Here is a 26492-nt window from a genome sequence, read left to right on the forward strand (position 1 = left end):
AAGAGAATAGGAGGTGACAGCCAAAAAGAGTCTAGCATATGCCCATCTGGTTCTCTCCTATTTATAGAGGTTTCTGTCACCTTAACCCTAATAGATCCTACTCTATTGGGTACTAGATTTTTATTCAACTATCCAAGCTTTTTTGATTAGTGGATCTCTACCCAATAATCTCTCATTGGTTTTTATAAAATCTTATCCATAAGATCCAGGAGCTTACTAAATATCCAATAAGATAAGGGCTTCAACAGATATCTTATATCTAAATCTCTACTCGTTGTAACACCTATCATATGTGTATGACCTTCTAGGCTCAATATCGAGCTGGTTGTGATCATATTTATCAAAACTCCTTTTGCTCAATAAATTATTATATTCATAATAATTCATTTGATTCGTCGACTACCGACATATTAGCCACTACGTCATACTTCCCAAATGATATAAGGGAATCCAATTAAGTGGACCTATCTGTCATCATTTATTATGTATCTATAGTCCCTTATTCATCTAATATCTCAGAGATCGTATACCGTGCATGGTGCTATAAAACTCATACGAAATCTACTCAAGTTTCACTATAATCAAATTCTTTCGGATAACTCTTTTTTTCCCAATTTGAATGACATTGGCTAGGGTTTTGCTTGAGCAAGAAAATATATGATATTTCTCTTATGACACCGAGAGATGATGATCCCCTATCGATACTTAATTGACCTGGTAAGGTTGGCTACTACTCATGATGATCGATTATGCTATAACTGAAATCTTCAAACCTACAAGTCTGGTATCAAAGAATAGAATACCCATACATACATGACATCTTTGGTGTCTTAAGTCTAAGGACTAGACATATAACACGGATTATGGAATCATTATTTGACAATGAGGTATCATTAATTATTCAACATTCCGTGAGCGGATCAATCAGTAAACTCATTCTCAATGAGCACTTGCAATATATTCCTAGTGTCCCCATACGAGTAGCTATGAAACTAGTTGCCTCTATCATATAAATATATATACAATACACCAGACTGTGCGATTATCTCGATGTTCCTCTCGAGTAATCTATAACCAGAATTGTTAGGGTTTGTGTTTTGAGATAAATCAGTCTTATTATTGTGATCTCATTATGGTCCGATTCCATTGCACAGATCCAAGATCATAATATATTTTATATGTAACATAAAGTAAAAAAAATCAATAATAATAATAAATAAAAAGATTACACGTGTCACACGTGCTATCACTCACATGATTAACTTCCATAACACTTATTTATAAGTAGTAATTTCAATGTCAATAATATAAGATAATTCATTCATATCAATCATCCTAAAATTTTAATTTTTTTTAAATTTAATATATTAAACTAATATTACTATTGATAAATAAAATATTATCTACGTATAGATCAATAATAATTAGCTCCCACTCACGTATAAACATTGATCAATAATAATTTCTTTATATTTATCGATAATCATAAAATCTAATTATATTTATAATATATCTTATCTAGATCATATAACCTAAACCTTCAAATATATTATCTAGATTGGAACACCAAACTTTTCTATTTCTGTCCCACGAGAATAAAACAAATAGAAAACTTCAGGTTGTCTTGAACAAGGAGAGGGAAGACACAATCTCGCAAGCATCTGTCTCATGGCACCCACACTACCAACAACCAAAAAAGGGGTCTTCACTAAATTATTCATGCCTCTTCTGATGTTCCACACTCCACCAGACAAACGGATGCTATCTATCAGCTGCAGTTTTTTCCATACAGTGACAAAAGGTAAATATTTATCCACACGGTAAGGCAAGAGTATTGAATGAGAGCCACTTTGATCATTATCATAGAGTCAGTATTTGAAATCTTTAAAGATGGATACCATTCTAAGGCCTTTGAATTCCCCGTTTCTTAGCTCTCTCTCTCTCTCTCTCTCTCTCTCTCTCACACACACACACACACACACACACACACACACACCTCATTATATCACCATGTTATGATCATTACAGCATTCTACTCATGGTTTTATGTGTTGTAGCACAGTCACAAGTTGGTGTCCAACATTTAGTTATACTGTAGCATGCTCCACGCAGCCATGATGGAACTTATACATCAGCATTACTCAATAGTTCTCTAAAGTTCCCACAATTTATTATTACTGGTATACTTTGCTTCTGAGCAGAAGTTCTTCCTACGTAACTTTGAAGTTCGTATAAGACTGATGAAACATGGCTTTATTAGAGTAACCTAGAGATGCACACAACTTCTTGTGACTTGTCAACCGATGTTTAGCTCTGGACACTCGCCGGCTTCGTTCTAAGACAAGTCAATACTTAACTGAGCAATATAACAGAGGAGAAAGGAATCTGTCGTCCTCCTATCCAGTGAATCTCTCTCTGCATACAAACTGGGAGCTACTTCCATTATTGGATTTCAAGCACGGACTTGTAGTCGATTTTAGGTTCGGTGTGATCATGTTACCAACTTAACCAAATTAATCAATGCTATATCTGAGACAGGCTGGAAATATTGGTTGAAGTGTCCCTTTGAGGTCTTTGAGGCAAAAGGTTTCTCCAAGTTGTGTAAGGTCATGAAAGTTGTTCAGCTGTGGCTTTAGGTTCACTGTATTTAGCATTTTCATCTGAGAAGTTGTCTGAAGAATTGAGAATTTAGATTTTTTTCTTAGATTTTTAATCAGTATTTTATGATATTTATCAGAAAAAAATTTCACTACTTGTAAGCACCCTTTTTTTTTTTCCTATTTGGATGGAGACATTCTCACTATTTATGTCAATTAACATTAGAATCAAGAAAGAATCCATAGTCCTTTTTATTACGTTGAACCGATCAAATCTTGTTTGGGTCAATTTTTAATTGAATATTTTAAGTGAACCGATCAGATCTCGTTTGGATATTTAAATTTTAATTTAATTTTAAGTGTAATTGGGTTTAATTTTAGTTTATTTTTATGCGTGAGAGAAATGTTGCATGAACATTTCTTTTCCTTTACTCCATTTTATCAAAGACTTCCTGCTAAACTCGCACCGGTAAAACTACAGCGTCGTCACTCTCTTTGAAAGGATAAGACAATCCATTCCAGGCGAACGTCGGCAACCGATATATCATGCATTTGATGGTAAGCTAATTGTTGGCTGCTGGTGATGTGACTATGAGTCTCTCTTCCCTAATCGACTGTTGCCTTCCGTTCATTGCTCTGATAAAAGGAAAACAACGATGATTACTACATCCATTATTCAAAAACTAAATGATCTAAAATATTTTTCATCAAATATTATAAAAAATAATTTTTTTATCTCTTTTATTATTATTATTATTTTATAATAATTTATTTGATTTTTTTTCAATAATCTTTTTCTAGATGATCATATTTTTTTATAGTAAAAATAGAGAGGAATATTTATATTTTTATTTTTTAACCAATAATTATTTTCAATATGTCTAATTTTTTTACAATAAAAACATTGATGGATTTCTTTATTATCTTTATTCGTGTTTCTCTAACTCTCATTTCAATAATCATGATCTCAACTATTTTGATCTCTCTCTTGAGATTTGGTTTCCGAATTTTTCTTTTAATTCTTTTTCTTCTGACTTATCTTTATTTAAAGTGCATGTGTTCTAAAGTCTCATCCAAAGATCTATTCATTTTTTGTTGAACTAAAATAGAGTTTATTAATTAATCAATAGACAATATACTTGTATCCTTAGGCTCCATAGCGATAGAAATCATATCAAAGTTTGGATATAAATATCGTAAAACCTTTTCTACTGTAGTTTGATCTTTTAGATTTTCATAGTAAGATCTCGGTTCATAATAGAAGAAATCAGTAATAGATCCAGAATTTTTCATCATAAGAATTACGAATTCACGTCGAAAAATTTGAAACTTTAAAATTTTTAACTTATATGTGCCTCCAAACATATTGTTTAATATTTTCTAGGTTTTTGTTAATGTTGATGCTATCATGATTTGAGAAAATGAGGATTCTAGTTGTTGTAGCATGTAGAGGGCTCTGTATATTATCATTCATCTTATTTCTTTTATCATTAGTAATATTAAGATCCTGTAGATCATACTGAATAAAATCATCTTCAAATAAATTCCATAATCTATATAAAATAAATATAAATTTCATCTTAATAGTCTAAAATTGATCGTTATCAACTTTGAAGGTAGGAAGGAGTTGAATATGAACACTTACTCCAACGTCTATCATCATCTTTTTTTTTTTTGATCTATTAGTCTTCCCTTCTTTTTTAATCAATATACTTCTATTGATCTTCTTTGAACATAATACCACATTGTTAACTTTGATACCATATTATTGATTTTTCTATAGATTTTTAATAAATAATAATAATAGAAAATATGAGGATTACTTTTAATTTGTAGTGTTTGGATTGATGTAAGAACATCTATTTATATTAACTAAAAGATAAAATATAAAATTTTAAAATAATAAAAAAATCTATGATATCCCAATAAATTTTTTTTATCGTAATCTATTTAATTAAAATTAAAATTTTATCTTTTATTTTATCTAATCTTAACTATTTGAATTAATCTTAAGAAAGGGGTTGATGCCTGTAGTTGATGCAACACTCCAACTTGCATGGATCCTTAATGGATAAATCAAAATTTTGTGAGGATCACTGTGATGTAGAAATATCATAAATGTATGATTACATAATCTTCTTGTGATCATAAATTGATGTTCTAACCATCCGAATATTAACATTGATGTCGCTGCCACTTGTGATCATAAATGGCTGATTGAGACTGAAGGATGGAGGTTGGCCATGTTTTTTCCCTTCCTATCACTCTATAATTCCTACTAGAATTCACAGAATCTCCAAATTACTTAGTTTTCACTGCAATTGTCTCTAACATAAATTCCAGAATGTAATAAACTATGTGGCTAAAGGATTTCTTGAAACGGAATTGGAATATTGCTACGTAAACAAGTATCCAAATGATTCCTTTATGATCAATCAAGCTAAGTGTTGGATAACATCTCAAAAACCTATTCTAGCTAACGATGGCCTAGCTATTGATTTGCTAGGATTTGGGATACAAGATAAGTTGGGTGGACCATTGTTGACTTGTTTTTCTTTTAGTGGTCCTTTAACCTTCCAACTATGCCCAAATAGAAAGTAAATTAAAAAAATATAAACCAAAATTACATGTATCTTCCTTTAAAGTTGGTGATTTTTTCTTTTTTTCCCATATAAATTATATATATATATATATATATATATTCAATTCTTCTAAAATATTTGATATAATCCTTAAAATATCTAATTTTTTCCAGGATCAAAATGAAAGAGATAGATAATCCTAATGCAATAAATGGAGGGTAAAATAATTAATACAATAATAAAATCATTTTAGGTATTTAAATATTTTTTATTATTTTTAATTCAGATAGTCTACTTATAATTATAGTATGCTAATTTTGGAGGAACAATTACAATTTTTATACTTTAAGGATAGATATGTAACAATAATTTAAGAGGATAGACGTGTGATATAAATAATTGTAATGTGGATGCAATGCTATCAACGTCAAGAGTTGGTGTGCACAAAACTTGCAAGTCCAGAAACCATCTTGGTTGTTTCATCCACACATTCTTCATACTCATCTCCACCAACACCAACAGCGATCGTTGTCTGAGAGTACACATTTCGACTGTTAGAGATGAATTGCACTTTCACCTACGATCCGATGGTGTTCTCCTCCTCACAGCATGAACTCGAGACGCAACAGCCTGCAATCTTCTCCCTCTATTTAAACGCCCCAAAACCTACATGTGTTATCAATCCAGTAGTTGCAGGCCAAGAAGAAGATGAGCTTCTCCGTGACCAGAACGTCCCACTCCTTCGTCGCTCCACGCGAACCGACTCCCAACGAGACGCTCTCCCTCTCCATCATCGACCGCGTCGCCGGCCTCAGGCACATGGTGCGGTCGCTCCATGTGTTCCAGCACGGCGAGAAGCCGGCCGAGGTGATCAAGGACGCACTGTCGAGGGTGCTGGTGATGTACTACCCCTTCGCCGGCCGGTTCGTGGACTCCGAGCAAGGTGACGTGTGTGTCGCTTGCACCGGCGAGGGCGCGTGGTTTGTCGAGGCGTCCGCGAACTGTAGCCTCGAGGACGTGAAGTATCTCGACCTCCCGCTCATGATCTCCAAGGATGAGCTGTTTCCTGTGCCAAGCCCAGAGTTCGACCCCATAAATCTTCCTCTCATGATGCAGGCATGTATACTTTGATGATTTCATGACATGTAGCACAGATCTGTATGTTCTTGTTTGAGTCCTACACCGTGATCTTAAGACTGTGTGAGTGCGCGCGCGCGTGGAGATGTGGCGAGAGGGACTTCTATGGCAAGCAGTTGACTCCTACGTTCTTCTCCCTTACAGGTGACGGAGTTCATCTGCGGCGGATTCGTCGTCGGCCTCATCTCCGTCCACACCATCGCTGACGGCCTCGGTGCCGCCCAGTTCGTGAACGCCATCGGTGAGGCTGCTCGGGGCCTTCCGAAGCCCATCGTGGACCCGGTATGGATAAGGGAGGTCATCCCCAGCCCTCCCAAGCTCCCTCCCGCTGGCCCACCTGTCTTCCCCGCCTTCAGGCTGCTCTACAATACCATGGACGTCTCCCACGACGCCGTCAACCAGATCAAGGCGCAGTACTTCGAGCTCACCGGCCACCGCTGCTCCACCTTCGACGTCGCGATCGCGAAGCTGTGGCGGTCGCGCACCCGCGCCATCAAGCTCGACCCCGAGGCCCACGTCCACCTCTGCTTCTTCGCCAACACCCGCCACCTGATGCAGCAGCTGCTGCCCGCGGAAGGCGGGTTCTACGGAAACTGCTTCTACCCGGTGGCCGTCACCGCCCGCAGCGGCCAGGTCGCTACCGCGGAGCTCGTCGACGTGGTGAACATCATCAGGATCGCCAAGGCCGGTCTCCCCGGCAAGTTCGCCAAGTGGGCTGTGGGGGACTTCAAGGAGGATCCCTACGAGCTCACCTTCACGTACGACTCGCTGTTCGTGTCGGACTGGACGCGATTGGGCTTCCTTGACGTGGATTACGGGTGGGGGAAGCCGCTTCACGTGATACCCTTCGCTTACTTCGATTTCATGGCGGTCGGCATCATCGGGGCGCCTCCAACGCCCAAGAAGGGTACCCGAATAATGACGCAGTGCGTGGAGGAGGAGCACATGGAAGCCTTCATAGAAGAGATGAAGTCTTCCGCATAAAAGCAACAAGAAGACTCCATGTTATCCGTACATCATGTTGCATAAGCATGCTCAAATTACCATAGCTTAGAGATCTAATGGAGTGGTGAATTATGCAGGATTGGAATGGTTTATTGTGATTCATGTAACCAAGTGTTTTTGTTATGCAATAAAGGTTTTCGACAAAGTGTTGTCCGCAGCATGTTGCACCCTCACTGTCTTCCATTGTCCTCTCGGTGTTCGATCTTTTGTCTTCTTCATCTTCTTTCAACTTCCATGGAAGCAATCCAAGGTAAACTGCATGCCGTAGTGGGTACTTGCAAACAGGCAATAGGAGATGTTCTACGTGGTGCCCATAGGCACGTATGACACAGTCAAATTCCTAGGATTCGTGGCTACTGCACTCTGGACACCATAACACGTGCTTTGTCATGCGACACGTCAGTAAAATGATTGGTTTGTCATACGTGGCTCGATTCCATTGGTTCTGTTACCTGAACTGAGGCAGTCGGAGGCAAAGACAGATCTGCGATTCGACCAATCTCGGCCGTCGGATGGGTGGCATCTTCCGAGCTTTGACCGTCTAACGAGCGGTTAAGATTCGACCTGCAGATATGACGATGGGAGCTTTTATTGTTTGGAACCTGCCACGGCCTTATCGAACCCGTGGTTCCACCAAACCACGATCATCATCATGACCGTCCGAGAGGCATCGTGCGGTGAAGATTCACGACCTGCTGCGGATTACACCAAATCCTCGTGTATCTGACCTGAAGCCGTAGTCGTACCTACCCAACATCGCCCGAGGTATCACATCGCGACCAAACCCTAACCCTAATTTAAACCCAAATCTAACCGAACCCTTCTCCGTGCCGGATCGATCCATTCGCTTGAAGAGAGAAGAAAAATAGGAGATGCCGAGCGCGGAAGAAGCAGAGCAGGAGCGCGCTGTCTTCGAGGACGAGGAGGACACCGACGACGACGACGAGAGCGACGACAGCGAAGATGAGGACGACGACGGTGGTGATGGCCAGGCCTCCCAGGCGACTTTGCCGCCGCCTCCGCCGCTGCAGCCTCAGGCATCACCTGCGGCTGGCCATCCGAATTTTGCCGCCTCCTCCCAACACGCTGCAGACCCTAACTCTGACCCCAAAGCCAACCCCAGTTCCAACCCCAACCTAACCCCCGCCGCTACCGTGGCTTCCGCCACCACCAGCACCGCTACCGCCGCTCCTCAGAATGGTGCGATATCGGTCCAAGTACTATCCGTCTCCGCCGCCGCCTCTGCCCCCTCCTCCGACGCTGCCCTATTCATTCCCTCCTCTTCCTCCGTCCCTGTCATGGTCTCCGCGGCCTCCGCTTCCGAGGATAGAAGGTCCCTTGCCGTCGTCGCGTTCGATGATTCCCGCCGGCTCTTCCAGCGGCTTTGGACCGACGAAGAAGAGATCAAGATTCTGCAGGGATTCTTCGAGTTCACATCCAGGCGCGGCACCACCTTTGCCTCACACCAGTACGACACCGGCCCCTTCTACGAGGAGATCAAGAAGCAGCTCCAATTTGAGTTCACGAAGAACCAGCTCATCGAGAAACTGCGCCGGCTGAAGAAGAAGTACCGGAATTGCGTCAGTCGAATGCGGTCCATGGGGAAAGACTTCGCCTTTAAGAGCGCCCACGAGCGGGCCATCTATGACATCGCTCGGAACATCTGGAGCGCGAGCGTGAAGAGGGCCCATGAGAGCGACGATGAGGACTTGAATACCCCCAACAACACCATCCCCAACGAGGTCATCACAGTTCCCATCAACGAGGGTTCTCTGAGTTCTAATAGAAGGATCTCAAGATCGAGAAGGCGCTTGAATAGGAGACTCGCGGAAGAGGCAGCTGCAGCAGCACCAGTTGGAGGAGTCGGAACAGAGAATTCCACTCCTATGATGCAAACGCCTTTAGCTTCAGCATCTGGGATGCCAAGCATCATCGAGGAGACTGTGAAGAGCTGCCTCTCACCTTTGTTTAAGGAGCTGATAAATTCTGCTATTGGAGGGCCTCTTTGTCCAGGACCCAGTGGTGGGACATCACCATTCAGCCTGCTGCCCCTGAGCCTTGGGGATAGTTCTTTGGGGGCCCCAGGGACACCTGTGGATGACAAATGGAGAAAGCAGCAGATTCTGGAAATGGAGGTTTACTTGAAACGGATAGATCTTGTAAGGGACCACATCAAGGCGACCTTGGAGGAACTCAAGTCTTCAGGGAACTGATTAGAGGTTCTGCCAGAAAGCTTGCAACTCTTAGTGCTGGATCCTGTGCTTTGATTTGTGATTCTTGTTTCCTTGGACAGTGTTAGCTATACTGGACTTCAATGGACTATGTTTTCGCCTTCTTATAGTCCCTAATTAGTCTTAGTTAACTTTGATCATTTCCATCTTTTGATCTTTGTTTTTTGAGAGGAAAAATAGGAGAAAAGAAAGTGGGCAGCTTGATATGGAAACAACTCTGCTTTCAGGGGTAAGGATGCGAAATTTGATCCTTCCTAGAATCTGCTTTGGTGGGTGCTTTGTTCACTGCCTTTATGTTGTTTATGCTTTGAGAGTCACTAGTTTGTGGAAGCACTTTTACACTAGATTTTCATATTGCTCACTGATCTTTTGTTGATTGGACAAGACTACTTGTTTTCTCTAGGATATTGTTACATGCATCATAGTAATTAGGATTGCTACATAATGCTTACTATTGATATACTTATTACTTCTTAAGACATCGTTTTCTCTTTATTATACCATTTTGTTAATACATGTTCTCCATTCCTTAACCAGTAAGCTCTAGTCTTAGACACTGTAAGCATGACAGTATTGTGTCCAGTACGACAGAACTAGACTGTTGCTTGGATGTTGTTGGATTTGAAATTTTATGCATGAATTTGTAATTTGAAGATGGAGAAGATCTTTTGTGACGGAGAAGGTGCACTAGAAATTGACAGTTAGTGGCAAATAGTGTTTAGGTTATGGAAAGAGAAAAACTTAGTATAGTTGATGTAAGGATGTACAATAACTTGGGAGAAAAATTAAGGTCGTATTATGGAAAAGACAATAATTTAGGAGACTTGATGTAAGGTTGCAACAAAAACAGAAATAGGCATACATAAGCAACAGTACAATAACTGGGAAAATTAAGGGCGTATTTCATATAAATGCATTTTCTTCAACTTGGTCCCTGAAGATGGCAAAACACCAGGCTTGGGAACTAGAAATGGTCAATTTAGATGCTATAAATACTATCTCTGAAGCATGCCAAATTACGTATCTGGGTAGCTATTATCTCTTTTAGAAACTTAGTCAAATAAGTTTGTTTGGGGTAGCATATTACTACTGATTCTTTCATTTACAAGATGCATTGCTTGCAATTACGAATGCTGTATTAGTAGTTATTGGCATCACACTGTTTAAATGTCAGCAACTCATGATTTATTAGTTCTTTTATGTGGATTATTTTTTTGAAGAAATTAAATTATCTTTTACATTGATATGGCATAGATTTTTTACAGGTTTTAGTTTGTTTTCTATCAAAGGTAGGGTAAATTATCATGATGATTGATATGGAATTACACTTACTGTATTTATTACTCAAATTGTCACTTGATACATGGGCATTTAAATATCCTGATAGGTGGAATATCAGGAAAAACAGAAAGTATAGACATACATATAGAGAGAGAGAGAGAGAGCACTTAGAGAGGTTTTCTACTAAATTTTAGTTTTGGTATATTGGGTCATGCTAGTAAAATTCACTTGAGATAAGCAATTTATAGCACTAGATTATCATAAAATACTTTATGTTCATGTGGGCTCACTAACTATGTTCCAAGTCGACGTTGATGATATGATTGTTGTCATAGAAAGAAATGTAGGAACTAGTTATATTTAATATAATTGAAGCCTATATATATGCCTCGTTCTGTTTGTGACTCCTAGAGGCAGATGCTTAGTTATATGGCATATCCTTTTACCCATTAGCTTTGCATTAGAGAAATGGAAATGGTTGCATGGCTTGATATTATAAATTATCTGGATCATGTTTTGAAGTTCTTACATGTAGCTTGTTGGACAAGTAGGTTACTTGGAACTTTACAGATAATCTCTTGTCAGGTCTTATGCATGAACTTTCCAAAACATATAATTGCATGATGCATAACTTTATGTCACGCCAGCCGAGGTTTTTATCTTTCTTTCCATTTCATTGGTTTTTGGTCATTTTAAGTCAGTTTCAATGGTTTCAATTAGTTTGCATTTGTTTTGATGGTTTTGAATTAAATTGAGGTTGAGATCTTAAAATAGATTATTTTAAACTGCCACTACCATATGCTTGCCTTTGAGGTATGGCATAGCTCATATTTGATCACGAATATGGTTGTTTGTTTTTCAAATTTAAATATAATAATTAAGAATAATACATTAAGGTAAAATAATAAATGTTGTACACTATAGCAAATTAAGAATTTATAGGATGACATTTGCACTTATTTATGGAGATGTTTAAGTGATACATTATAAGAAAACTTGAAGGTTTGAGTTATTAATGTCATGTCATCACAAGCTTTTGTTAGGGTAATATATAATAGAAATGGAAAGGAAATATTAGTTATGTGACTGAATTTTTGTGCTAATGCCACCAGTGCATGTTCCTGCATAGCTATTTTCTGTTCATTATGCAGCCACATATTTAGCTTACACAATAGTGGTGTGTATCATAGCCACATGGGCTTTATGCTCTGCAATCATATGACCACATTGACATATGCTGTTGCACAGAGCCACAGATTGCATTTGGGTTGCAAACAAAATATTTGTAAGAAAAATAATGTGTATCTAAATTTCATAGGTCGATCACATGTTAGAGTGTTGATCCATACCAAATATTCTTGAAGTAATATTTTCCACATGCCAGACCAAAATTGTGTTTATAATGTATATAATGCAGCAATGAACCATAAAATTAGGGAAATTATGAAATATATTAAAAATTATGGTACACAAATGTCCTTAATTACCCATTGTCTTTAAGATAAAGACACTAACGATTGAAAGTAAGACCGAAGTAATCTTCATTTTATTTGTTGTGGATTGGTTGTGAAGACAACATACTTTCTATTAATGAATGGTTTTCCCTTTATTGATGATGTTGTCTTCACTGAGGCTACGAGCTTTATGATATTAGAGTTTGAGGATTAGGCATGTATAGAATTCATGTTTGGATTGATAGAATTGTGTCAAACAATATTGTGAATTATTTGATAATCATTAGCTAAAATTGGACTAGGCTCTTAGTTACAAGCACTTCTTGTTTATGCACATGCATATGTCATCATTATATGTTGATAGAGAAGCTTATGTTATAACAGAAACAGAGCCCACTTTTCTATTTACATTATTGTTTCAGTGTGCTAATGCTGTAGCATATTTGATCTTTTTGCGTTGGAATCCTGAGATGTTTCTTAAAAATCACACAACCTTATTTGAATCCTTATTGATTGACTGAAATTAAGTCGGCTATTGTGAGATGCACATGCCTCAGTTCTTGCAAAAGGTCCTCTCCATCATTGAATTGACTTCAGTAGTGCGCACTGGGCAGTCGTAGAGGAGATTGATAAATGTACCTAGTTGAGTGATACTTGTCTTCGAAGTGTTTCATTGGTTTCTAGGTCTTCTTGTTCTCTCAGCAGTTTAGTTCAGGTGCTTCAATTGTCTTTTGGCAAGATGTGCATTAGATAACAGTCTTGTTTTGTCTGCATTTGGACTGTTTGATTTCAAGTTTTGCCTGCTTATTTTGCATAGAAATATATTTTGATGAAACTCTTTGGAGATGATTTTGGTAACCATGACAGGAAATGGTGTCGGTTAATGTAGAAGTTTAAAGTACAAGATACAATGAGTTCTTTTTTTAAGAACTGCACAAATTCAGGTAACACATCAAGTTTTTGATTTGGAACAGTAAATGTCTTCATTAACAACCTTACAAAATTGCATGAAATTCTTTTCAAGAGGGTCAATAGGTATCAAGTTGTGTTTGTGGAGTTCCAGATGTTTGATCTCTTGTAGAAAGTGCTCCATTATTGAAGTGATGTCAGCAGCAGACAGCCATAGAGAATATTGCCAGTATGCAACTTTGAGTCATACGTTTGTTTTCCTTCAAATTACATGATTGGCTAATAGCAAATTTTCAATGGTCTCAGTTTGGTTTTTGAACTGAACAATATTGCGATGAAAAGCAAATGTTTTGGAATTCTTTTGCTGTTTCGCTTGGAGATATGTATAGCTTAGCTGATCAGCAATGCACAAAACAAGGGCACAAGTTTGTAAATATTGCAGCAGGTGTGAAGGAGCTGCTCTTTGGAAATGTACTTTTGAATTTTCTGTGGAGTATCTTTTACATGTATATTTCAGCATGATGTGGACAGCAAATGGTACTGTATGAAGATAGCACATACTTTTGCCTACAATGCAGAGGTTTTTTTGTTGTTTCTGCTGCTGGACTTGGTTCAATGGGACAGACATTTTAAGCTGGTAAAACATTTGGTCAAAATGCACTTAATTCTGAATGTTGCTGAATCAGAAACCATTCAAGGCTCTGGATATCTTTCTTTGACTTCGTTGGATGGGATTTGATCCTCAAGAAGTTGCAAATGGAATAATATGTTTTCTTCTGTACGTGGAAACTTGTAAAGGAGATCAGCAGCTACATATTTCACCAGGAGTTTGCGAGAATAGTGTTGCATATGTAGGTTATCAACATGAACTTGGTTGGTATCCGGGGCTACATGCTATTGTTTATGTATTTGATAATGCTTTACTTTCCTAAATGTTGCATAAAAAGTTGAAATAATTGCTTAGTTGGAGTGAGGATCGTCATTTCAGCATCAGATCTTTTTCAGTCATCTTGTTGGATCAGTACAAGTCAATTTTCTCTGATGTACCATTAGTTGGATCTGTATCAATCAATTAGTGTCAATGTATTTTGTGTCGGTACATTATTATTTCAGATATAAAAGAAAAATACGAAGAAGGCAGCAAAAGGAAGGAAGAAAAGAGAAAGGTGGGAGGAAAGAGTAAGAGGAAGAGGAGAAGAGGCGTTCTGATATGTGACGATGCACAATGGTAGTGTGTGATGATATTGTGTGATGTATCTTACGTATGATTAAGGCAAGTCACTACGTGGTTAGGATGCATGAAGAGAGGTCAGTTTGTGTGCAGGAAGTGCGATTTGGGTTCCGCTACTTCCTTTTTACATGAGTGAATTGATTGTTTCGCATCGGTTCGAGCGATCATCAATCATTGGTTGGAGTCAAATGTCACAAGCATCAATGTCAAATCGATTATTCGAAGACAAATGGCATTTTATGATTAAATTAGATTTTGAGAAAAATTGAAGCTAAATTTTCACTTGTAAAGCAGCTGACTTAGACACCACCGTTTGGGCATATGGAATACATTTTTTTCCCTCTTGCATAGTTACTTGATGAAACCATCAATCAGGTAATAAATATTTCGATCATGTTGATTATTACTATGTAGAAAAAACTAGCAACCAAGGATCTTCATGGGAATAATCTCCCTTCGGTCTTTGTTCGACCAAAACGACATGCAAGTTGGAACATTAACATTTTACAGCTTAATTTTTAGGCATTTCTCATGCTTATCATCATCGTCATATATAGATAAGAAGAAAAAAAGAAAATAAAAGGGTGCATGCCTAGTTTAATCTCTATCCTCCAATTCCATGGCCATCAAAGTCTTTAGAATATAAGATAATGTGGTGAAGGTTTAATAGGTTGCATGTCACAGACCTCATGTCCATGAATCCATGAACCAAGTCCAATGCCAAGTAGTAACATATTCTTGTAGCTCGTGGTCTCAATTAGCACATCCACAACTCCAAAAAGCTGGGTACCTTAAAGATTTTGATACACACCTCAGCATGTCTTAAAGATGCAATCCCTTGGTCAAAGCCCATCTTTATAATCATAATATCATGATGATCCTCACAGGCTGATTTCTTTCCATCTCCATCATCATTTAACCAATCTAAATGCTACCCCCTAATCCCCCTTTCCATCCTAACACTTCTTTCCATCCACCTCAGCATGTCTTAAAAACAGTGAATTAATGATGCAATCCCTCGGTCAAAACACTCCTCCTGCTTCCCCCTATAAAAGGTAACTAACTGTACGCAGCATACGGTACACATGGCCAGGAAGAAGGTAAACCTTGCATGGATCGCCAATGACTCCACGAGGAGGGCGACCTTCAAGAAGAGGAGGAAGGGGTTGATGAAGAAGGTGAGCGAGCTGTCGACTCTGTGCGACGTGAAGGCGTGCATGATCGTGTACGGGCCGCAGGAGCCGCACCCGGAGGTGTGGCCGTCGGTGCCGGAGGCCACCCGGGTGCTCGCGCGCTTCAAGAGCATGCCGGAGATGGAGCAGTGCAAGAAGATGATGAATCAGGAAGGGTTCCTCCGGCAGCGCGTGGCCAAGCTGCAGGAGCAGCTCCGCAAGCAGGCGCGCGAGAACCGTGAGCTGGAGGTGGCGCTGCTCGTGCACGAGGGCCTGGCGGGGCGGAGCCTCGACGACGTGAGCATCGAGGACGCCACGAGCCTGGCGTGGATGGTGGAGATGAAGGCGAAGGTGGTGCACGACCGGATCGAGCGCGTGAGGAAGGAGCACGTGGCCGCCGCGCTGCGAACGGCGGAGACAACCGTGGCCACGAGGGAGAAGACGCCCGTGGAGGCGGCGATGGAGGCGCTCCAGCGGCAGGACTGGTTCATGGAGGTGATGAACCCCAACGATCACAACGTGATGTTTGGTGGAGGGGATGAAACGATTCCATCCTACATCGACCACAGCAGCCCATGGCTCGATCCTTACTACCCTTTGAACTGAAACCTCATGACCTCACCGGTCATGTCTGATGTCTGTTGTTCCTTCTTCTCTCTCGTTCGGTCCTTTCTTCTTCATCTAGTCATATTAACTGTAGGATAAAGGGTGTCCCATATGAACAAATAAGAACTTATTCGATCAAATCTCTCCTTCATCTATTTATTTACGTTAACATACGGTTTTATTGAAGGCACAAAATGGCAAGCATTAACCTCAAGTGTCAATGATGCAGAACACCAATCCATCATATCAAAACAAGAGAAGCTCACTCACTTCACCGTGCTCTTGGACAGAGAGATACAGCTCAACTTACCTTTACTAGAATGGCAAGTGATGCAGCTATTCATCTCAATCTGATCACAATAAATATCATGGATAGGAGATGACAAATATCAATAGAATTGAATGACTCACTATCATCATCTTCCACCTCCCTAGAACTAGACAGACAATATGACAGAAAGTGAACACCAAACAGGAAGCATTTGTTTGCTCATTTTTAAGAATAATGGAGGACTTGAGAAATTATATCAGTCAAATAATTATGCACCAACTCCAAGAGTGATAGAACCTAGAATAATGACTTGTAAGTCAAATCTCAGAAATATATCTTAATTTTCATGTATGTTTGCTGAAAAACCTCGAAATGCTCGGTCCTTGTTATCTTCATTTCAAGACTCTAATTTAGGAATATCCATTGCAATTATGTTTCATACACCAGATACTCATTTATGTAGCACATCCATTCTCAAAACTATATTCAACGTTTTTGAGGACTATGCTTATTCCAAATGCAAGCATCAGTAATTACTTGCTGCACAAATGGAGACCAATGATTACCTCAATTATAAACTTGATTATTTTTCTAAGTAAGAAGGATACTTGGATTTTCTTCGATATATCATATTATTTAGCCATCAATCGATATAGAAATTATTCTCAAGAAACTTTTGTTTGATAAAATAATTATATTTTCTTTTAGGAATAATAATATTCCATGAACTCCATATTTGTTTCTAAATAAAAAAGAGATAAATTCATATGATTGTGGAGAAACTCAGAAACATAGTGATAAGTATTAATGATTGATCTTGCAACCCACATGTTAATGTCGCATTTTGTCTACCCACTCAGCCACCAGCTTTCAAGCATTTTGGCACACTAAATTACAAGCATCATTCTTCGCAAAGCGACATGATGGGATTCATTCAATCAGTCGAGCTGTGTCTGTGGATCAAAGTTGGGAGGCTCCAAAACCAGCATGTTTTAACTTTGGTCATAATGTGTTTTCCATGGTCTACATGAAATCCACTTGATACATTTATGTTGTATGTAATGCAACTCCAATTGGAGGTCAACCTTCTCACTCTAAAAGTAAATGTCATGATTTTTCTTATATCAATTTTTAGAAAAGATCTTTTCATTGATACTTGATGCTCTTATTAAAATTTGAAGATATTGACTAATTTAGGTAGTAAAGATATTATCTTCAACTCTCATCATAAATTGGACTGAATTTTTATTTTCACCTTAAATTACTTAGCTAGCTTAACTGATAAAGATTTATCCTTTATTATTCATCATTCATAACAAGTTTTATACTAAAATATTATGAAAATATATAAAAGTTGTAATATATTTTATATAATTATGATTTCATATAGCATGTTCTATTGAAAAGAATTAAAATTGATATATCTCCTCCCTCCTCTCGTTATCGTTGTCGTCGTCTTCTCCTTCCTATCTAAGCTTATCATCTTATCGACTAATTTGGAGCTTATTATATAATTTCACTTATAAAAAATATTTTAACAAAAACTGAAAAAAATAACTATTTCCCGTTTCATGTGAATGCTAATTATATTTAAAAGCAAGTGTTTCTAATCCATCATAGTCAGCTCCTCGTCATAGAAAAAAAATATTAAATTTTTTTCCATCTAATTTTAAACTTAAGTGTATATATTTTAGGGTAACTTATAGTAATTGTTTTCATTCGTTGGTGATCAATGATAATGAAAAATAAATTAAATATTTTTTAATAGAATTATAGTGTTCTTGGCTACTCGACAAATCACTGTAACTTTATTCGGAAACTTTGTAATCCATTCAGTGAAGGAAAAAACTGTGAATCGATTCACTTGTTTGGGTTTAGATGAGAAAATAATTATTTTTTGAATAAATATATTTTACATATTTTAAAAATATGGAAAATTCGAAGATCATATCAATTTTAATGTTTGTGAATAATTATATAGTGTTTTTAGAATATTTATACAGTTGGATATCTTACCAAAAACATTATAAAAACTGAAAGAAAACATTATAAATCATCGTACTGACTTCTAATCTCAATAAAATAATGAAAAAGAATATAAATATAATCTTCTAATGCTATACAACCAACCTAAGAGACAGACGATTATGTCAATTAAAATATTTTTGATTACCTATACAATATATTGTACACATCGCCAAAAACATTATAAAGTAGTGTTTGCCATACCGAATCGTATCGTCCGGTACAGGCGGTACGTGTTAGGATCAAGAGCACTAAGAGGGGGGGGGTGAATTAGTGCAGCAGAAAACTTTCGACGATTAAAATCGCGTTCGTACGATAAGAGCGATTTCGGTAGAAAATCCGATTCGTAAATCACTTTAACTTGTAACCAAGTAAGATGCAGTTAAAGCAAAGATATAAAGACAGTTTGCAGTTATGATAGAAATCAGAATGTAAACGTAAACTGAAATATGATGTTCGTACGATAAAAACGATTTACATCTAAACGCCGATTCGGAAAATGCCGAGCTTGAAACACGATCGTATATACGCAGAAGGCAGTAAGCTTTTGAGGAGGTTTGCAGTAAAGATAAGATGCTCAAAGTAAATGCAAACAGAGATTTAGAGTGGTTCGGTCAATCTTGACCTACTCCACTTTTAGCTTCCTCCACCGACGAGGTCACCGACGTCAACTAGAGGCCTTCATTCAATAGGCGAAGGCCAACCACCCTTTTACAGTTTCATTCCTTTTGACGGGCTTAGGAGACAACCCTTACAGAATTTTCTCTCATCTCTTTAAAGATCAGAACTTGGAAGAAAAGAGGAAGAAGAGCTCTAAGAATCACATAATAAGATCAGGATTTCGGTATGTTTTTAGTGCCCTTTCAGTGCTGAATGGGTGGGGTATTTATAGGCCCCAACCCAGTTTGAATTTGGAGCTCAAAACTATCAATTCCCGGATCTGGCGGTTGCACCGCCTGGTAGAACTCAAAGACTGAGCCTCTGGGCGGTGCCACCTCTGTCAGGGGCGGTTGCACCTCCTGCCAGAGCTCGACGACCGAGCTCAAGCGGTTGCACCGCTCAGCCAGAGCTCGGAGACCGAGCCCAGGCGGTGCCACCTCTTGGCTGGGGCGGTTGCACCGCCCAGTCTCGCTCGGAGACTGAGCCCAAGCGGTGCCACCGCCTGGCTTGGGCGATTCAATCGCCTGGCAGAAATCAGGGTCCGAATGAGTTGATCCATTTGGCCCAATTTGGGTTTTTCAGGGGCCCAATTGCCCCAAGATTAAGTTAATGGGATTACCTCCCATTTCCAACTTAATCATTGTGCTAACTACGAAATTCCCTAAGACATTTACTGCAACTTGCTCCGGTGCGTCAATCGCTTCTTCCGGCGAGCTTCCGGCGAACTTTCGTCGATCATCCGATGAACCCTTGGAGATGCTCCTGCGGACTTTCGGCAAACTCCTGGACTTGCGACGATCCACTTGGCGAGTTCCGACGAGCTTCTTTGGCAAGCTCATGGACTTCTCGGATTTATTCCCGTAGAACCTCCGACGACTGTCCGAACTTCTGTCGAACTCTCGAACTCCCAACGTGATCATTGTCTTGATTCCGGCACAACTCCTGCTGCATGTCTTTCTTCCATCGTAGTTAATCCTACACACTTAAAACAAAACTTCGATCGAGACAATTAATCTTAAGCAGTTAACCAAGTTGTCCGGCATGTCATTGGTCCCTCGACGCTTCGTCCGATTCTTTGGCGTATCGTCCTCTCCTGCAGCCTATTGCCCAATCGGCCAGTTGACTCCGCAACTCCGATATCCTTGGCACAATACCCGCTCTTCTTGGCCCGATGCCCGAGTCCATGGCCTGAAGCCTTCTGTCGATACGTCGACCGATCCACCGGCCCGACGTCCAATCTTTTGACATGTTCCTCCGGCACAACATGATTTTCCTGCTTTAATTGTCTCATCCCGATCGAAGCATCCTGCGTCACTCAAAACGCAGATTAAATCATAAACATATATCAAGTAGTTTCATCATCAAAATACGAGATTCAATAGTACGTATCGGTCCGAGAGGCCATCGGTACGCGAACCGCCCGGTATCGTCTGCACTGTAACAGTACAGTGCACTGTAGCAGTACTATAGCAGTATAGTGCACTGTTACAATGCACTGTAGCAGTACAGTGCAATGTTGCAGTAGAAATACATTACAATGTAACCGTGCTACAGTGCTCGGTGCACCTGGGTGTACCGCTCGGTACATCTTACCGTATCAGTATCGGTACCGAGTCTAGGTCGAAATATCGGTAAGGTACGACAGATTCTTCTAATATTCTATGATCAGCCATTCATTAATTTTTTTATGACTATATAATGTGTTTGTGTAACACTTGGAGTAGACCACCCTATGGACCGGCCAATAGGGTGGATCACAAATGGGCGAAACAATAGATGGTAGCTTTAGGTGGGATATTTATGATATCTTAAAAATATCGGATGATTGTTTGGAAATAATGAAAAGAAGGGTTGCCATTTGAAATATACTAAAAAAGAATATTTTTTAAAAAAAATACTAATTAAATTATATGTTTGATATTTAAGTATTTTACTATCTAATAATTTAAATATTTTAAACAATAGTATATTTTAAATATGCACATTAATTTTTTTCCTAAATCTGTGATTAATATTTACTTGACTGCTGAATTTGATGAAATAATTATCAATTATTGACATGAAAATAGCAATTAAAATATAAGAATTTGAGATCGCAAAATGGATTGCAACCCCTTCCTCCTCCATCAGCCATCTAACTCATGCAATAGGAGAATTATCTCAAACCTAAAGAGAAATACAAAAAGGCATTTTCATGGTGGATGCGTGCTTTAATTGGACCAAAATTATTGAACTTCTCTTGCACAGTACTACTATTCACTGGCTTTTTTTTTCGTTCTCTTTGAATCCATTATGTATGGACAGCTTTACATCGTCATCTCAATTATCCGTCTGATTAGAACAAAAGATGATTCCATAAATTAGACCCTGATTGCAGATTAAAGAGAAAATGAGACCCGGATATTATTTGATTGAATTGGATTTTTCTCTATAATTTTTTTAGTACCGTGCACAGAATTTAAGTTTTTATTTGAACTATCGATGCATGAATTTTAAGTACTCGTGTGACCTATGGATACATGGCGTTCCCATTCTTCTTTCACCATTACCTCTTATTTATTTTTATAAAAATATTATTATTTAGATTTTATATTTCAGCATAATACAATGTTATATTTTCTTTTTTGAAAAAATAAAAATTACACTCTCACGGATTGATCAATGGTTCAACCGATGACTCATTATCCCAATCTTTTTCAAGGAAGTCAATCTCTAATCCGATTTTGATAACTACAGTTTTCGGGATCCAACTCCACGACATCTTCGTAAATTGTTGGTCTACATACCCTCGAATGCAAGGTCAACCATGCACAGAGTTTTCGGGATACAAGCTTCCCCACTGGCTGATGACTCGCGTGGCAGCTTTCGGGGTGATGGATTGCAGCAGAAATCTTTCTTATGGCCACAAAGAAACTTGAATCTTAGTGACACAGTTGTGTGTCCACATTTTGTTAGTGCAAATGACGGACAGAAGGATCCAAATCAACATAACCAGTGAACGAAGCCAAGATGGGTCATTGTGTCGGACAGATCGTTTTGTTGTAGATGAAACCGGAAGAATCGGAGGTCAAGCTTCGCCTTTCCGAGTTCTCCTTTCTGCAAGACTGATGAGTAATCTCGGTCTCGTACTGGGTGCTCTGTTGGTAGTTCTGATCTGGTACTTATGGAAGGGGTTGAAGTATCTGACATGGAGGCCATATGTGATCACAGAAGCTTTCAGGAAGCAAGGGGTGAGAGGCCCTGCTTACAGGTTCTGGTCGGGATCACTCGGGGAGATAAGAAGCATAAGCAAAGCCGCCATGGAGCAGATCTTGGACGTAAAGTCACATGATATCTCCACGAGAGTTCAGCCTTTTTACCGCAAGTGGACGTCGGAATACGGTCAGACTCCATCTTCCCTTCCTCAGATCCTGCATAACTTACTTGTCATTTCCACTGTCATGCTGAAAACAATCAAGTCCTCCATGCGGATTTCTTATGTGGCTCCGCTGATAGTCGATCCGTTGCTCTTCAAGCAGGTGAACCATTCTTGTTTTGGTTTGGACCAGAGCCAAGGATTTGCGTCTGCCACCCGGAGCTAATTAAGCAAGTTCTTGCGAACAAGTTCAGGTTCTACCCCAAGATCGATCCGCCTCCCAACGTGACGTCCCTCCTGGGCAAGGGATTGATCCTTGTAGAAGGCACGGAATGGGTGAGGCATCGAAGGGTCGTCGGCCCTGCATTCCACATGGAGAACCTCAAGGTCAGCTTCCCATATCTCTACTATGACCTCAATTTGATGTCTGGTCTGGCCTAGCTGATGGTGTAATTTACTGTAATTGGATCAGAAATCAAATTCCTTGTTTCTTTTGGACCTTTAGTATCGATTAACATAAAGAACTCGTTGCTTGTTGTAGATACTCACAAAGACAACGGCAGAATGCGCGAAGGCAATGTTAGAAGGTTGGGAAGCAGAGTATCAGCAGAAGGAAATAGACGTGTCTGCACAATTTCAAGAACTGGCAGTAGATTTGATCTCTCAAGCCACTTTCGGAAGCAGCTTCACGGAAGGGAAAGAAGTCTTCCTAGCACAGCAAGAACTCCAGAAGATCGTGGTAGCCAGTCATCTTAATTTAAGTATCCCAGGAGCCGAGTAAGTCTAGTTTGCACCTGAGTCATGCAGGGATATGTCATCAGGCGTTGCAGAATCCTTGATCTGGATTCATTTTCTTTGCAGATACATCCCTAGCAGGAGTAACCTGTACAAATGGAAGCTGGAGAAGAGAGTGAGGAGCAAACTCGTTAGTATCATTCAGGCTCGAGTGAATTCCAAGGAACGCTGTGGCTACGGAAATGATCTGCTTGGCTTGATGTTAGAAGCTTGTCACAAGCCAGAGGGGCAGATCCTGAGCATGGACGCAATCGTAGATGAGTGCAAGACGTTTTTCTTCGCAGGACAGGAGACCACCGCCCAGTTCCTCACATGGACTATGTTCTTGCTGAGCACAAACCAGAACTGGCAGGAGAAGCTCCGGGAGGAGGTGCAGCGAGAGTGTGGGATGCAAACCCCAGATGCAGATATGCTCAGAAAGCTGAAACTAGTAAATCCAGTGCCCGTTTTATCCATGTAAGCTCGATAAAGCTGTGGTGTGACAGTGTGTCGATCCTGTGCAGGTCACCATGGTTCTCCTGGAAACCTTGAGGCTCTACGGCCCAATCGACGTGCTAAGGAGAAAGGCCGGTAAAGATATGACCTTGGGGAAGATCAACATCCCCAAAGACACCGAGATAGTGATGCCGATCATGCTGACTCATAGGAACAAGGAGATATGGGGACCTGATGCTGATGAGTTCAACCCACTCAGATTCGAGCACGGGGTCACCAAAGCTGCCACACACCCCACTGCGCTGCTCGCGTTCGCGGTAGGGCCGCGGGCTTGCATCGGCCGAAACTTCGCCATGTTGGAAGCCAAGACTGTGATCACAATGATACTGCAGAGGTTCTCCTTTTCTCTTTCGTCCGAGTACAAGCACGCTCCTCGACGCTCGATCTCTGTGCAACCTCAGTACGGCCTTCCTATCGTTCTCAACCCGCTGCGTGCCGGAATCAGAATTGGTTGATGCTGTAGTTCTATCTCTTTGTCATCGTGCTTATTATTATCATGTAAGCGTATGGCCCGCATGGTGTTGGAGCTGTATCTAAATGTCGAGGAAACCACCTGCTAATTTGCACTGGATTTCGTAGTCTGTGACTTGGATCCAACTATAAGCCCATAAATAAAATTATTGGTGGTTCTTTATTGGTTGGTGATCATTGTTTCTTGTTTTTTTTATCGTATAAAAACTAAAAGACTAACCATCGGATTTAATTGATTTTTCCTAAATTGTACCTACTCTTATATGTTCATCTATAAAAATATAGTGATCAGAAATTGCAAAAGATGAGATAGAAATTGTTTAACTCAATATCTCGTAAGTAGATATTTTATCAAAAAATTTATAGATAATATAAATTATAAATATATACTTTGTAAGCCATGAATGGTCGCATGAGAAAGGGTCCGAGATAATCTTTTAAGACAAAAAATTCTCATAAATGCCTACAAGACACTGCTTCGGAATAAGGCAACAAATCATCCCTAGACAATATTCTAAAGATCAATCCGATCATATACTACTCATGTAGCTTTAGGGTACTGGCTAACACTCCATACCATTCTGCGAAATTAGAGAAACACCCAAAATGGCTATTTAGGCGATTTATTTTTAGATAATTTTACCTTTGCGCGATGATAAAATATAACTTGCATTTACATAACTAAAATAGCTATAAAAGCCAATCAAAATGGAGTTACTAACCCAACTATAAGCCCTCTACATATTGTGTCATGAACAAAATCAAAAGATACAAATATACACAAGCATTATATCAAACACCTTGTGTACAACACTTATTACTTCGACGTCCTCCCCGAAACTTTTACGGACACTACATCTCCTCACAATTGTTAAATCTTCAATCTTTCACGTTAATTATAATGCACCTCTCTTACTTCCAACCGCTTTCCGTCACTATTGTTAAATAGTCAAACTTTGATCTACAAAAATTACTTTCAAATTATTAACTTTAGTCAAGCGAGTTGTGTTGACTAGTCCTACGAATCCCTTAGATGAAGGAAAAAGATATTCCCTTAGATGAAGGAAAAAGATATTCCTTATTATGTACTATCTCTCAAACGTCTTGTACTACTTGAACTAGATAGATACTTATTGGATTTTTAATAAGCATTGTTTTAATAGATTTAAAAGCTTTTTAGGTCTTTTCTCTATAAAATTTGCTATTAATTTTTCTTCTACTTAGTTATCACCTCCAAGTAGGTTTACATCACTTTTGCTTTTAATTAGTATTTTGTTAAGAAATGAAGTAGAAAATCTACTTTCAATATAATCTATCATCATTAGTGAGGATTTAATAATTATTATCTTCCACTGAGTCTCTTCGAAGGGTTCTTGAACATGTGTATAGCTCCTTTACTAGACAAATAAAAGAACTAGAATGTTCGATTTCACGTATTCTCTTAAGAGTTAAGAAGGAAAAGATTACTTAACTTTGTCCATCTCCTAAAGGGTTGTACTTTATGCATTAAGCTGGTGACAAGGCTTCATCTACTCTTTGCTCATGCTTATGAAGCATCTAAAGTGTTTGCACTTATTGTATTGAGTTAGTTATTATAATTTACCTCCTTATTATTATTTAACTTCTAGAATGCAAGAAGGTTTGATTGAAAATAGTAAAATTTTATTCTAACTTGGAGTAAGTCTCTGATAGTTTTAATCACCTTTAGGATTATATCGTCTTCTTTATAATTTCTATTGCCTACTCCTCTAAGTAGAAAATATAATACTACAAACTACATATATTGTTCTTTGATCGAGCACTCTTGCATCAACCTGAAATCCTTCACTTTCGGCTATCTTAATGAGAAGTCCATCGACACTGATCTTACAAAATTTCCTAGCCTCTACTCTTCTATGTTGTCTTAATACTTAGAGTTTACCTTTGTATTCACCACCTACTCAGCCCCTCTCACTCTATGAGAGCAATGGATCGATAACTCTACAAAAGTCTTGCCCATGTGATACCAAGGCATTGCTATGCCTATGGCTAGTACAACTGGTTATTAAGAGTGATATACAATCTTACGAGAGCTATTGAGTATCGATAGAGGATCATCCGCTCTCGATATTATAATAAAAATATCTTGTGTATTCGTGCTCAAACAAATCTTTAACCAAGGTCATTCAGATTAAAAGAGAAATAGTTCTCTAGGAGAATTCGATTAGAGTGAGAC

General features: G+C 39.0%; 4 protein-coding genes across 5 annotated transcripts; all 4 read left to right on the forward strand.

The window, feature by feature from the left end:
- Nucleotides 1-5844: 5844 nt before the first annotated feature.
- LOC135632342 (acyl transferase 4-like) lies at nucleotides 5845-7478 on the forward strand. Its single transcript, XM_065140838.1, has 2 exons — nucleotides 5845-6295; nucleotides 6461-7478. The coding sequence occupies exons 1-2, from the start codon at nucleotides 5888-5890 to the stop codon at nucleotides 7298-7300; spliced, it is 1248 nt and encodes a 415-aa protein (XP_064996910.1). The 5' UTR covers nucleotides 5845-5887; the 3' UTR covers nucleotides 7301-7478.
- A 626-nt stretch (nucleotides 7479-8104) lies between these two features.
- LOC135632269 (probable transcription factor At5g28040) lies at nucleotides 8105-9692 on the forward strand. Its single transcript, XM_065140690.1, has one exon. It carries the CDS (start codon nucleotides 8194-8196, stop codon nucleotides 9532-9534), a length of 1341 nt encoding a protein of 446 aa, XP_064996762.1. The 5' UTR covers nucleotides 8105-8193; the 3' UTR covers nucleotides 9535-9692.
- A 5285-nt stretch (nucleotides 9693-14977) lies between these two features.
- On the forward strand, nucleotides 14978-16285 carry LOC135632966 (agamous-like MADS-box protein AGL80). Its single transcript, XM_065141900.1, has one exon. It carries the CDS (start codon nucleotides 15513-15515, stop codon nucleotides 16203-16205), a length of 693 nt encoding a protein of 230 aa, XP_064997972.1. The 5' UTR covers nucleotides 14978-15512; the 3' UTR covers nucleotides 16206-16285.
- Nucleotides 16286-21961: 5676 nt separating this feature from the next.
- LOC103977679 (cytochrome P450 709B1-like) lies at nucleotides 21962-24440 on the forward strand. Of its 2 annotated transcripts, none has more exons than XM_009393257.3 (5): nucleotides 21962-22542; nucleotides 22677-22903; nucleotides 23058-23293; nucleotides 23378-23741; nucleotides 23815-24440. In XM_009393257.3, the coding sequence occupies exons 1-5, from the start codon at nucleotides 22122-22124 to the stop codon at nucleotides 24259-24261; spliced, it is 1695 nt and encodes a 564-aa protein (XP_009391532.2). In that variant the 5' UTR covers nucleotides 21962-22121; the 3' UTR covers nucleotides 24262-24440. The 2 variants fall into 2 exon arrangements, with proteins under 2 accessions (XP_009391532.2, XP_009391533.2); XM_009393258.3 differs by having other exon boundaries at nucleotides 21970-22542; nucleotides 22680-22903.
- Nucleotides 24441-26492: the final 2052 nt, after the last annotated feature.

This window comes from Musa acuminata, chromosome BXJ3-3 (genome assembly GCF_036884655.1).
Source record: "Musa acuminata AAA Group cultivar baxijiao chromosome BXJ3-3, Cavendish_Baxijiao_AAA, whole genome shotgun sequence".
NCBI lineage: Eukaryota > Viridiplantae > Streptophyta > Magnoliopsida > Zingiberales > Musaceae > Musa > Musa acuminata.